The following is a 13,139-nucleotide window of genomic DNA, read 5'->3' on the forward strand; positions in this document are numbered from 1 at the left end:
GCGTACCGCAAAAAAAAAAGAAAAAAAAAAAAAAAAAAGCTGTGTGAACCAACCCTCTTCTGCTTGTCAAAAAGAAGAAACGGTTGTTTCAAGATGAAGGTTTTCCATATATGCAGGGCTATCAACGTCATCATAGTCATCTTCAGGCTCAATATAGCTTGGGACGACCATTGTCTTCTTATTTCTAACTTTATTTACTGATGAGTATGCAGCTGGTGGCCGAATTGGGGTTTCCTGTGGGGCTAGAATACACAAAAAGGTATTAAATGCAAAGCTATTGTGTGTTTATATATTTTTGACCAAGTGGCTCTGCATGATTTTCATGAGTTTCGGTGATCCTCTCACTTCCTGGTGGACCAGATCCCCATTTTACAGAGAACACTAAAGCCCACACATGACACAGTCTCAGGCTCACCCAAGTGAGTAAGTGGCAAATATTGGTCAGACATCTTGACTCCAGTGTCTCTTTGCCTGACTGCACTGCAGTAGCAACCATGAAACAGAAGTTTAGACAAGAAGCTGACCAGAGCTAGTAGCCAAATGAGTAGTGTTGTGTTTATAGATACTAATTCTCATAAGGAAGTGATACAAACCATATTTCCTTTTGGGCACATCCCTCACAGTGACTTACACTGCTTTCCAGAACTATCTATAATTGCTCATGTCCACCATCCCTCTGCTAAGAAGGAGGTGGGCAGTGGTGTTTTCAAAAGGTCAAATTAGTGGAGGATGGGTACATAGCAAATGGACTAAAGTGGTAGGAAAAAGATAGTGAAACAGCTCAGCTCCACCTTTGGTGGGGCCTGGAACTGCCTCACCGCAATCTCATCTTTTCCTAAGAGAACCTGAAAAACAACCACCATTTCATTTCACACAAATTTCTGCAGTTAGATCCAAGTTCATCTTCAGGGTCCAGCAGTCACTAGCTGTGTGGCCATGAGTAGGTCGCTTAACTTCTCTGTGCCTCAGTGTCCTCTTCTGTCAGAGGGACATAATAATGTACCTGCCTCATAGAGGTGTTGAGAGGATTAAATGAGATAGTACCTATAAAGTGCCTAGCATGGGACCTGACACACAGTGCCTGCTCAATAAATGTTAGCTAATATTATTATTTATCCATTCAGTTAAAACATTTTCATCCATTATCTAGTAAGCTCCAGGCACTATTCTTAGTGGTGGGTAAACAGTGGTGAACAAGACAAGAAAGGCACCTATTTCCTAGAGTTTATATTATAATGGAGGAGATAGATAATGAACAAATGAAGGATAACTAAATAAGCCCACTTAGGATTATTGCCATAAGCCTCATAAGGAAAATTAGCAGGATTTCTTTATATAGGATGGTCAGGAATGGCCTCTCTGAGGTGGTGACGTTTGAACTGACACCTGAAAGGTGCGGTAAAGCCAGCTCTGTATACAGCTTGAGGAAGAACACTCCAGTCAAGGGAACCAGGCAGAGTTTTTCTGATAGGACGTCTGAGAGGCCCAGTGTTCCTTTACACCCATGCTGCAAGCTGGACTTTGAATATGAATTCACACATTGAATATTGGAAGCATTGGTACTTATTCTGCCCCCTTAAAACTTAGTTCATCTCTTTAAAACAGGTTGCTGCCATCTGCAAATTCCACTGTTATAGACTGAATGTGTGTGTCCCCACAAAATTCATATGGTGAAGCTCTAACCACTAGTGTGGTTGTATTTAGAGATGGGGCCTCTAAGGAAGAAATTAAGGTTAAATAAGGTCATAAGGGTGTGGCCCTGATCCAATAGTATTAGTGTCCTTATAAGAAGAGACACCAGAGAGCTCTCTCCCCTCTATGTGAGGACACAGGGAGAAGGCAGCCATCTGCAAGCCTGGAAGAGTCCTCACCAGAAACAGATTGGCTGGCACCTTGATCTTGGACTTCTAGCCTCCAGAACTGTGAGAAAATTACTGTTGTTTAAGCCGCATTGTCCATGTTATTGTTTTATGGGCAGCCCAAGCTGACTAAACACCAAGATAAATTTATTATTCTACCCTGAATGAGATTCTTATCAGCAAAATACACTCACAGGCAACTTCTGGAGAAAGCACACCCCTGGGTGGCAGAGGGGGTAACTGGACTGAGAATTGATTGGTAACATTCCTGGAAGAGAGGAAGAAGAGGAGTCAGTGTTTGGTTTTGATCACACCTATTGATTTAAAAGAAAACGTCAAGGAAAGTGGATAGAGTTGAACGTTCAAATCTTGGTCCCTGAAAACTGGAAGCACTTCCTTCCCTTTCTAGGTCTTGTATCCCATTTGTAACTGGCACTCTAAAGAAACCATTTCCTTTAGCCCAGGGACCAGCTGGATTTGAGGGAAGGGAGTTGAAGCACTATAACTTAGAGCTCATCTTCCTGTGTTCATCTGAGCTGGATTAGAAGGGAGAGGTAAGCACCAGGTGTATTTTGATTTGAAAAACAGATGTACTCCTAATGCTAAATGTACACACACCATGTGACAGCAATACTGGGTATATATCCTGCTGATCACCAAAAGATACATTATAGAATGTTCATAGCAGCGTTATTCATAACAGCCCCAAACTGGACGCTACCCAAATGCCCATCAGCTGTAGAATGGATGAATTCATCATGGTTCACTCCCACAGTGGAATACTCTATGGCAATAAGAATGAACAATCTACGACTACACACAGTGAATCTCACAAAAAAAGGCTGAGCAGAAGAAGCTAAACACCAATAACACATACTGTCTAATTCCATGTATATGAAGCATAAAAAACAAGGAAAAACGAGCCTATACTATTTCAGGTAGTGGTTATCCTTGGGGTTTAATGGCTGAAAGGGAATATATGGGGCTTAGGAGCTGGTAATTTTGTTTCTTGATCTGGGTGTCACCTACCGGCTCTGTTCAGTTTGTGGAAATTCATTGAGTAGTACCCTTACCATGTGTACTTTTCTGTTTATATTATACTTCAGTAAGAAGTTTTAATAAAAAGATAGACTCCAAGAAAGCTTCCTTACCCAGACCCCCCATCCCCTCTGTGTAATCTGCTTTCCAAACTGGTACTAGATTCTTCTGAGCTGAGTTTTGGCCTCCTGTATGTGCTTAAGTCCCCTGGAATGCAGAAGCGTTGCTGGGGTGAGTGGAGAAGGGGACATGTGGCTAGAGTGCCATCAGTGACCTCACTTCATCCCTCCGTGGCTCTTCCCAGGAGAGGAGGGACATTTACCTGACTTGGGGAAAAATCTAGCTTCTCCCACTTTCTCCTCCAGAGCCGGCCTGACTGCCTAAAGCATATATTCTGCTTGAGTCTTCGCCATTCAGAGAAAGGGCCCTGCCCTGTAGGGGAGACCTGAGGCTGTCCAGGGCTGCCTATGTACCATGCAGGAAAGTTTGCCTGGTTTTGAATTAGGAAGCAAACTTGGCCATGGAGAAGAGCCACATTCTGCAGTGTCAGTTTTATCCTCAATAAAGGCAATACTTTGGTTACCTAACTGCAGGATACATTTGTCTGACTCCTTAAGGGAATCAGAATTGGTGGGGAAGAGATCTATTACTTGCTGAATCCCTTGAGCCCCAACGAAAGTCTCTTCTCTCTCTCTCTCTCTCTCTCTCTCTCTCTCTCTATATATATATATATATATATATATATATATTTTTTTTTTTTTTTTTTTCCCGGCACGCGGGCCCCTCACTGCTGTGGCCCCCGCCGCCGCGGAGCACAGGCTCCGGACGCGCAGGCTCAGTGGCCACGGCCCACGGGCCCAGCCGCTCCGCGGCACGTGGTACCCTCCCGGACTGGGGCACGAACCCGCATCCCCTGCGTCGGCAGGCGGACTCCCAACCACTGCGCCACCAGGGAAGCCCTGACTTTATATTTCTGTTTTTTAATTTATTTTTATTTTTAAGAAACATTATTTATTTAATTTTTACTTAAAAATGTTTTTGGCCACACCATGTGGCTTGCAGGATCTTAGTTCCCTGACCAGAGATTGAATCCAGGCCCTCGGCAGTGAAAGCGCAGAATCCCAACCAGTGGACCGCCATGGAATTCCCTGTGCATACGTTTTAAAGAAAGGACTGGCCCTTGACCAGCTTCTGGGAGATAATCTCTAAACCCCTGGAATATCCTGCCTGATAAGAGTGCTTTTGGATTAAGGGGCCTTGGGCTAGCCAGATATTTTATGCTAACAATGTGACTGATGGGGAATACCTGCTGTGTTTGCCAGGAGCCCTGGGTCTTTCTGTATCAGTTTGGCCTCAGGAGACTGAATTAGCTAAAGTAGGTCATGCAAGCGCTCCTTGCCTTTGTGACTTGCCCTGATAAAAACCCTAGAAACCAAGGCTTGGGTGAGCTTCTCTGGTTGGCAATGCTTCACACATGCTGTCACACATCAGTGTTGGGAGAATTAGGTGCGGTCTGTGTGATTCCCCTGGAAGAGGATAACTGCCCTGGGCTCCACCTTATGTGCCTTTTCCTTTGCTGAGTTTAATCAGTATCCTTTCGCTGTGATAACCTATAACCTTTTCTGGGTCCTGTGAGTCCTTCTAGCAAATAATCCAGTTTAAAGGTGGTCTTGGGGACCCCCCCCCGACAGAGATAGCAATCACAAAGCCTCAAAGATATCAGAAAATACAAAAGTAACGCGAATGGCATATTTTTTTTCAGCACAATAGCTTTTAGAAGACTCTACTTGTAATCCAGCTAAAGAAAAGAAGGGTAAACCTAACCTGAGTGGTGGGCCCAGAACACAGCGCCTGACCTGTGACCTCTATCAAACTAGACAAGACTTGGGAGGACTTGGAGAGCAGAGAGAGCCAGGTGGTGCCCTGCACCCCCAAAGCCCTGAGGTCTCTCCCCTTACAGTGGGGAGAGTTGGCAGACACAATATTTCCCTGGAATTTAAGGCACACATTCTTAGCGCGGGCGCAAGAATGGAAGTGAACAGGTGGTTCTTGAAATTAAAAAGCAGAAGTGTTCCCCCCCACTTACTCATACATCATTTCTTCATCTCTCTGCTTTTGTTTCAAGGGCTTGGCAGTTTCCCATTTCTTGCCTAAGGAAACAAATAAGCATATTCATTTAGGAAAAATTATCAAAAGTTGTGATTTTTAGAGTTTAGAAGAGATCAGAGACCCGGCAGGTTCAGGACATGTGGGAGAAGAATCATCCAGAGGAAATAGACTTAGGGACGCAGAGCTCATAAGTGATAGAGCCAGAATTTTTTTTTATAGATGTAGTTACATTTTGTTTTATTTTATTTTATTTTGGCCATGCTGGGTCTTCGTTGCTGCATGCAGGCTTTCTCTAGTTGCGACAAGGGGGAGCTACTCTTTGTTGCGGTGTGTGGGCTTCTCTTCGTAGTGGCTTCTCTTTTTGCGGAGCACAGGCTCTAGACGCGCAGGCTTCAGTAGTTGCAGCATGCGGGCTCAGTAGTTGTGGCTCGCGGGCTTAGTTGCCCGCGGCATGTGGGATCTTCCCGGAGCAGGGATCAAACCCGTGTCCCCTGCATTGGCAGGTGGATTCTTAACCACTGGACCACCAGGGAAGTCCTAGAGCCAGAATTTTACCCAGGCCGTCTGACCACAGAGCCTAGGCACTCTCCAATGTGGGCTGTGCCTGTTTGCTTATTGTCTAGAACTATATCTACCTAGCACATAGCTGGCGTTCAGAAATACTGGTCGAGTGAATAGCCAAAAGTATGGTTGGGAGGAAATGAGATAAAGAATGGGAAAAGCAGTTTGTAAACTGTGATATGCTGGACATGTAAGTTATTATTATTAATTATAACCTGCTTGTTAATAGGAGTGGGTCAAGTTAAAAGAGCATAGGTAAAGATTTTGTTCAGGATCATATTTTTGTCCATATCTAAAAATGAAATGTTTTAAAAATGTATAGAGAACAATAGGGGCTAGAATACACTTTTTGTATTAAAAAAGACTAATTACCATCAAGGGGTGGAGGGGAAAGGACATTGAACAGGCAGCCCAGTGAACCTGCGTTCTGGTTCCAACTCTGCTACCAATTCCTAGGAGACCTCAACCAAGGATCTGCCTGTCTCTGAACCTTAATTTTCTTATCTCTAAAAAGAGATTGAGAAGAATGACAAAATTTTCACTTCTTGAACAGCCCTGACCTTTCAGCACTGGTTCAGCAGGATTCTGAGGCTGTGTCCAGATGCAATGGGAGGACAGTGCCTTGATCATGGAGGTATGCCTGCCCAGGTTGCCCCAGGGCAAGATGGCTGTACCTCTCAGTGTATTTACCATCCCCAGGTGTACTCCAGGCCTAGGTCATTATGTAAAGGGATAGGATCTCAAGAAAACACACCATTGAATCAAGGGTTTCATGTTTCTGGAGATGAATGGTAAAGTAGAAACCCACTTGTAGATCTCTAAAGTTACATTTATCCTCCAAGAAGCTGCTTATTTATGTCCGAGAATGCTAAGAACCTCTATCCGAGGCAGATGTAATACCAGAAAATTCAGAGTATGGTCTTAGAGTAGGCAATCATAGTAGTCAAACATGTTGATCATGGAATGAATCCATCTTTCAGGCCTCAAGACATTTTTTTAGACCACTTTATTGGGGAATGATTGCCATGCAAAAAGCTGTACGTATTTCATGTATGCAACATGTATACAACTTGACGTGTTTGGAATCAAGACAGTTTTTGACATTCCATGGACTTGTACTCTCTTTCAAGTCCCAGAGGTAGGGTGCTGTGATTGGCAGCCACACTGAAGAGAGATAGCATTAGTGCACAGTGTGCCCTGAAACAGATTCTGCTTTCACCCAAACCGTTGGAGCTGGAAGAGTTCTTGGAGATTAGGTAACCTCCCTCCCTTCACTATGCAGAGGGGGAAACTGAGGCCCAGAGACACAAATTAGTGGCAGGGCTAGGACTCAAACCCAGAATGCATGATGCTAAATCCAGAGTTCAGCCTATACAAGCCCAGACTAATCTTTTGCCCTAAAGAAGCCGTAATACTCTGATAACCACCTCTCCCCTCCCCTACCTCCACCTGCCCAAATGAGACGGTCATTACCTTGTCTAAACAGACACCTACAGACACAGAACAGGAGGATGCTCAGGCCCACGGAGACAAAGATGATGGCCACAGCCAAGATAATCCAGAAATTGTCCCTCCAATCCATTGCCGTGGGATCCTGAGAAAAAATGGAGAGAGAGGAATGAGGCATGAGTGAAAGGCTTCCTGGGGCGTTGGGGGCAGTTCTCTACCATGTTGTGCAGCTGCATCTGCTTAGGGACCAGGCAGGCACTGGTTCACAGTCAAACCCTGCTGATTAGCAGCTGGGAGACCTCAGGCAAGTGACTTAACCTTCTCCAAGCCTCAGTATCCCCATCTGCAATATGGGAGTGATATTGTCTACTACCTCACAGGGAATTTATGAAGAGTAGAGGTGAGACATGTACTTATTAGTTACTCTAGAAACTGTAGACATATTCACTGTTCTTTCTTATACTGTTAAACATGCAACAGGAAGGGAAAATGCCATTTAAAGCAGTAACTCTCTGCAGTTGTTTTTATATCGAAGGGGCAACATGGACTTAATTCATAAAAGGGGAGATAGAATTTTGAGAGCTTTTTTTGTTTTTTGAGGTGGGGGTTAGAAAAATACCTTGATGGGTCTCTTTGAGTGAGGCACGGTCAGAGGGAGAAGGTAAAGATGCAAAGCAAACTGAATTAGTAACAGGAACTTGGGGGCTAAAGCCTGGCTGACTAGAGAGGAGGAGAGTCTGGGAAGAGGGTCACAGCAGAGGGAGAGGTCACGAAGAGAGTAGGTCTTAAATGTTCTCCCCACAAGAAAGAAAGAGTAATTGTGTGACGTGATGGAGGTGTTAGCTAACACTATGGGGGTAATCATTATACAATATGTAAGTGTATCAAATCAACAGGTAGTACACCTTTAAGTTATGCAATGTTATGTGTCAGTTACATCTCAAGAAAGCTAGGAAAAAAAAAAGAAGAGAGCAGAAAGTTGGAGCATCAGTAGAAAGTCCCCTTGGTGGAAAATGATGACCAATGCGTTAGTAGGAAAGTTACATCTAATATCCAGTCTTCAATTGTTGCCTGTAAAGTGCTGTGCTGTGATTGTCTTTTCCCATCAAATCGTCAATAAAATTGCACAACAGAAGCTTGTATGAACAGAAGCTGGGGAGAAATGACATGTGTGCAGTGGTTTTTCAAGCCAGGGGTGACACACGGGCAAGTAGAACAGCAGCTGCCAGGCTCCAAGTGACGGTGGGGAGGAGGCTGCAGGATGGACTCGTAGGAGTACCCTCCAGGAATTCAGGGAGATCTTGGGGAGGGCCTGGGCTCCCCTCATCTGCGGAATGGACACTTTGCTAGTTCATTTGGATGTTAAAATAAAAATGATTCTTGGGGCTTCCCTGGTGGCGCAGTGGTTAAGAATCCTCCTGCCAATGCAGGGGACATGGGTTCGAGCCCTGGCCCGGGAGGATCCCACATGCTGCGGAGCAACTAAGCCCGTGCGCCACAACTACTGAGCCCGCGCTCTAGAGCCCGCGAGCCACAACTACGGAAGCCCGCGCACCTAGAGCCCAGAGAAGCCACTGCAATGAGAAGCCCGCGCACCGCAACAAAGAGCAGCCCCCACTCGCCGCAATTAGAGAAAGCCTGCGCATAGCAACGAAGACCCAACACAGACAAAAACAAACAAACAAACAAACAAAAAAGATTCTTGAGGCCTGGGAGATATCCAGACATGTCCTGGTTGAATGAGAATCACCTTCCTGTGTCACCATTTAGCCAATGGAAACTCACCCATGCATGTTCATGTACTGCCATTTCTGATTCATGCTTTTGAGCTATTATTAACAACACCAGTGGGGACCCAGGCAGGGGGCCAAGGAACAGGGGCCAAATTAGGCTGCTGCTAAAGCCATTATTACTACAAAGACCTATTGACTTGGCTTACTATTTAAACATGTGTTTGTATTCCTGTCATAGTGTCTTCATTTATTAAGTTGTTATATAACGATTTGGATTTTTAGTTGCAAACATCATTTCTTTTGTGAAGGTTTGGCTTGATCAATATAATGTTCTTTGGCTATTCAGAAAGTTATATGTGGCAAATCAGTCACGTGTAACTAGTACTCTTCTATAAACATGATTCTGCAGCTTACTTTTTTGTTCAACGTTATGTTTTTGTCATTTATTGATGTTGGTAGATGTGCTAGGGATTCACTCTTAAGGGAGTGAAGTGTCATCTACCGGGGATATCACCCCCACAAAGCATGCACTCAGCAGATGTTTTCTTGTAGATCACCTTCTCAGGGTGCACAAAAGAAAGCAAGAGAGAAAGAAGACCAAAGGCAAAAAGGAAGACTGTGGAGAATGGAAACTTGGCTCTCAGCAGGGGCCTGTGAAATTTGGTTGTGCAGAGCCCAGTGTGGTCAAAGGGCACTGGACTTAAGAAGATGCCACATATCAGAAGGCAGCCTCCTTGTTCCACAAACCTAAATTGGAATCTCACCTTCTTTAGCTCTAGGGAACCAGGTAGATAAATAGATACATAGATACGTGAAATGATGGATGGATGGATGGGTGGATAGATAGATGGACAGAAATTTCTTCCCTCCATTTTCTCATTATCTTATTTATTTATTTTTATTGAACTATAGTTGATTTACAATACTGTGTTAGTTTCAGGTATACAGCAAAGTGATTCAGTTTTATATATATACATATATATATAAAATATTCTTTTTCAGATTCTTTTCCATTATAGGCTATTACAAGATGTTGAATATAGTTCCCTGTGCTATACAGTAAATCCTTATTGTTTATCTACTTTATATATAGTAGTATGTATCTGTTAATCCCATACTTCTAATTTATCCCTCTCCTCCTTCCCCTTTGGTAGCCATAAGTTTGTTTTCTATGTCTGTGAGTTTGTTTCTGTTTTGTAAATAAGTTCATTTGTATTATTTTTTTAGATTCCACATATAAGTGATATCATATAATATTTGTCTTTCTCTGTATGACTTCCTTCACTTAGTTTGATAATCTCTAGGTCCATTCATGTTGCTGCAAATGGTGATATTTCATTCCTTTTTATGGCTGAGTAATATTCCATTGTGTATATATACCACATCTTCTTTATCCATTCATCTGTTGATGGACACTCATTCTCTTTTCTCTTATTTAAATGTCTCCTGGTTCTTAGTCTAATTTTCCCCTCATATTTTCTATCTCTTGATCTTTTTCTTTTACTCTTGAAGGATTTCTCCAACAAGAAACATAAACATACTCTTTAGAGCTATAGAAACCAGACATAGAATTTAAAGCTGTGCATCTGAAGAGTATGACTAGACGGGAGGAGGGAAGTGGGAGAGTCACAGGCAGCTGTGACTTTTCACTATAAACCCTCTGAATTCCTTGATTTTTAAACTTTTGCATTTACTTTGATAACATTGAAAAAAGGGCCAGTTAACCATATAGCGTAGCTTCCCATTGTTCAGATTTCAAGTTCAAAGAAATTTTATTCTCATCAGATTCTTGGGGAAGAAAGAGGAAGTAGGATGATGTCAAAAAGTGAAACTATGGGTCACTTTTCAGAACTATGCAGAATGGTAAGCATTCTGCAGTTTTTTTCTTACAAATCGAATGGATTTGAATTGCCATCAGGTGTTTCGCCTGTGTTCCGTGCGCCAAGCACTCTGCAAGAGCTTTCTCATTGCTCACCTCATTTCATCCTCACCACCATAGCCTTTTCTAGACAGGGGCCTGAGACAGAGGTGAAATGACCTGCCCCAGGTAGGAGGGAGGGCGGAACGCTTTCTCTCTGTGTCACAGGGCCTTCCTCTGTTGATGTTAGTCATGATTCCTCCAAATCATCAAGGAAAGGCCAAATGGGGGTCAAGATACCTTATTTTGAAAGGAGCACTGATGTGATAGTGATATGGTGGTGTGAGGGCCCAAGGGAGTCCCTAGAATGAATGATCAGGGCCCACAGCTAAGAATGAAAGTCCCAAGTTCCCCATAATCTAAGATCAGGGAAATAGCACTCTTCCCCATGGACTGCTGACAGAGGCCTTCTCAACAGAACCAGGAAGAGCTTGTCTTCTTGGAAGAATGCAGCTGAGAGAGGGGGCCCACGAGAACCACATCCCGTTCCCAGTTAGATGTTCTCTGGACTACCAGGCTAGTTTAATAGCCGGGGTGTCCCCAGAGAGGGGCCAGGAGCTCTGGGGAGAGATGGCAGGGAGTACAGCCAGTGGGGAGTGTGTCACGGCTGCACGGTCAAGTTCAGGTCCTGGAAAGGTATGGAAGCTGAATCCCACCTGTGTGGCCAGGCCTGGAGTAGATAAGGTTGTGGGGAGCAGACCTCCTGAGAGCTACTGAAGCATGGGGCAAAGAGGTGTTTGCATGAGAGGATGCTGGCAGCCAGCCCAAAGATGCAGCTGAGTCTCTCAAGGGACCACAAGGCACCGCTCAAGGGCCAGGGGTTGAGTCTCCACCCAACACCACAAACTTGATCAGCAGCAATGGCCCAGTGAGGGGAGACTTCCTGGGGAAAACTGTCTGTCCCTGTCTTTCCTCCTCAATCTCATACCAGGGAAGTAAATGCAGGGAAGCTAAGGAGCTGAGACAGCCCTCACTCCTCTCTCTACTCCCCTCCTTGGGCAAAGCAGGGAGCTCTGAGTCAAAGATAAGAGGGAAGTTTTCATTTTTATTTATTTGGCTACACCGGCTCTTAGTTGTGGCACGTGGGCACTTGGCTGCAGCACGTGGGATCTAGTTCCCTGACCAGGGATCGAACCTGGGCCCCCTGCGTTGGGAGCGTGGAGTCTTAACCGCTGGACAATCGGGAAGTCTCGAGACGGAAGTTTTCAAATGAGCATGACTAAATGTTTAAAATGGAAATGAGTCTGCTTAGTAATCAAAAGTAACTTAAAAGTTTTGGAATTGGACTGAAAGGTCACGGGGGGAGGCGGGAGCCCAGGCAGCAGCGGTCATTAACAGCAAAGTGTATTTGTTTGCTACGGCTGCTCCAACAAATTACCACAGATGCAGTGGCTTAAAACAACACAAAAGTATTATCTTATAGCTCTGGAGGACAGAAGGCCAGCATGATGCCACTGGGCTAAAATCAAACTATGGGCAGGGTTGGGTCCCTTCTGGAGGCTCCACTAGAGAAGCCATTTCCTTGCTTTTTTCAGCTTCTGGAGGCCGCCTGTGTTCCTTGGCTCACGGCCCCTTCCTCTGTATTCAAAGCCAGCAATGTTGCATCTCTCTGACGGTTCTTCCCTGGCCACATGTGACCTCCTCTTGCCTCCCTCTCCCACTTACAAGAACTCTTGTGACTACATCAGGCTCACCTGGATAATCCAGGATCATCACCCCATCTCCAGGTCAGCTGATTAGCAACCTCTATTGCACCTGCAACCTTAGTTCCCCTTTGCCATGTAATCTGACATATTCACAGGTTGCAGGAATGGGGATGTGGACATCTTGCGGTGAGTGGGGCACCACACGAACCACTTCATCCTCATACGGCAATGAGATTCTAGTTAAAGTTGTTCCATGGGTTTATACGTTTTAAAATTTCATTTTTTTGCCTTCTACTGAGGTCTCCAGAAGGAAAAAAGCTCAGTGATAATTCTGCCATCTTTGACCGGAAGTCCACCACAGAGTGCCCGATGTTGCTGGACCAGTGATGAAGCAGTGGAGACCTGCCACAAGGCTGGGTACAGACAGGGGTCTCTTAGGAAAAGAAACGTTTATCAGCTTGGTGTCAGCCTGGCGGAGTAAAAAGAGCACAAACTTTGGCATCAGACAGAGCTGAGCTACGATCTTAGATTAGTCAATCTAGACTTAGACTAGTCTAGTTAACTAGACTAGTTAAATCTCGTCTTAGACTAGCTGTGTTGCCTTTAGCAGATTGCTTAATCTCTCTGAATTCTCTTTTTATCTGTAAAATGGGGGTGATAAGAACACCCCCAATACCAGGTTATAATAAGGATTAAGTGATAACATGTATATCACTGGTTCTCAACACTGGCCTCCCATTAGAATCATCTGGAGAACTTCACTAAAACAAACAAACAAAACCCCAGTGGCCGGGCCGCAGGTTGGGAACTTCCGATATCCCTCAAG

The 13,139-nt window shown here is 44.4% G+C and overlaps 1 protein-coding gene across 1 annotated transcript; it reads right to left on the reverse strand.

Annotated features, from left to right (window-relative positions):
• Positions 1–55: 55 nt before the first annotated feature.
• SCIMP (SLP adaptor and CSK interacting membrane protein) lies at positions 56–8,825 on the reverse strand. The gene is made up of 5 exons (XM_055089777.1): positions 8,802–8,825; positions 7,062–7,161; positions 4,984–5,047; positions 2,054–2,127; positions 56–242 (listed from the first exon to the last, which is right to left on the reverse strand). Exons 1-5 carry the CDS (start codon positions 8,823–8,825, stop codon positions 67–69), a joined length of 438 nt encoding a protein of 145 aa, XP_054945752.1. The 3' UTR covers positions 56–66.
• Between the last annotated feature and the right edge of the window lie 4,314 nt (positions 8,826–13,139).

The sequence above is a fragment of the Physeter macrocephalus genome, chromosome 14, assembly GCF_002837175.3.
Source record: "Physeter macrocephalus isolate SW-GA chromosome 14, ASM283717v5, whole genome shotgun sequence".
Lineage (NCBI taxonomy): Eukaryota > Metazoa > Chordata > Mammalia > Artiodactyla > Physeteridae > Physeter > Physeter macrocephalus.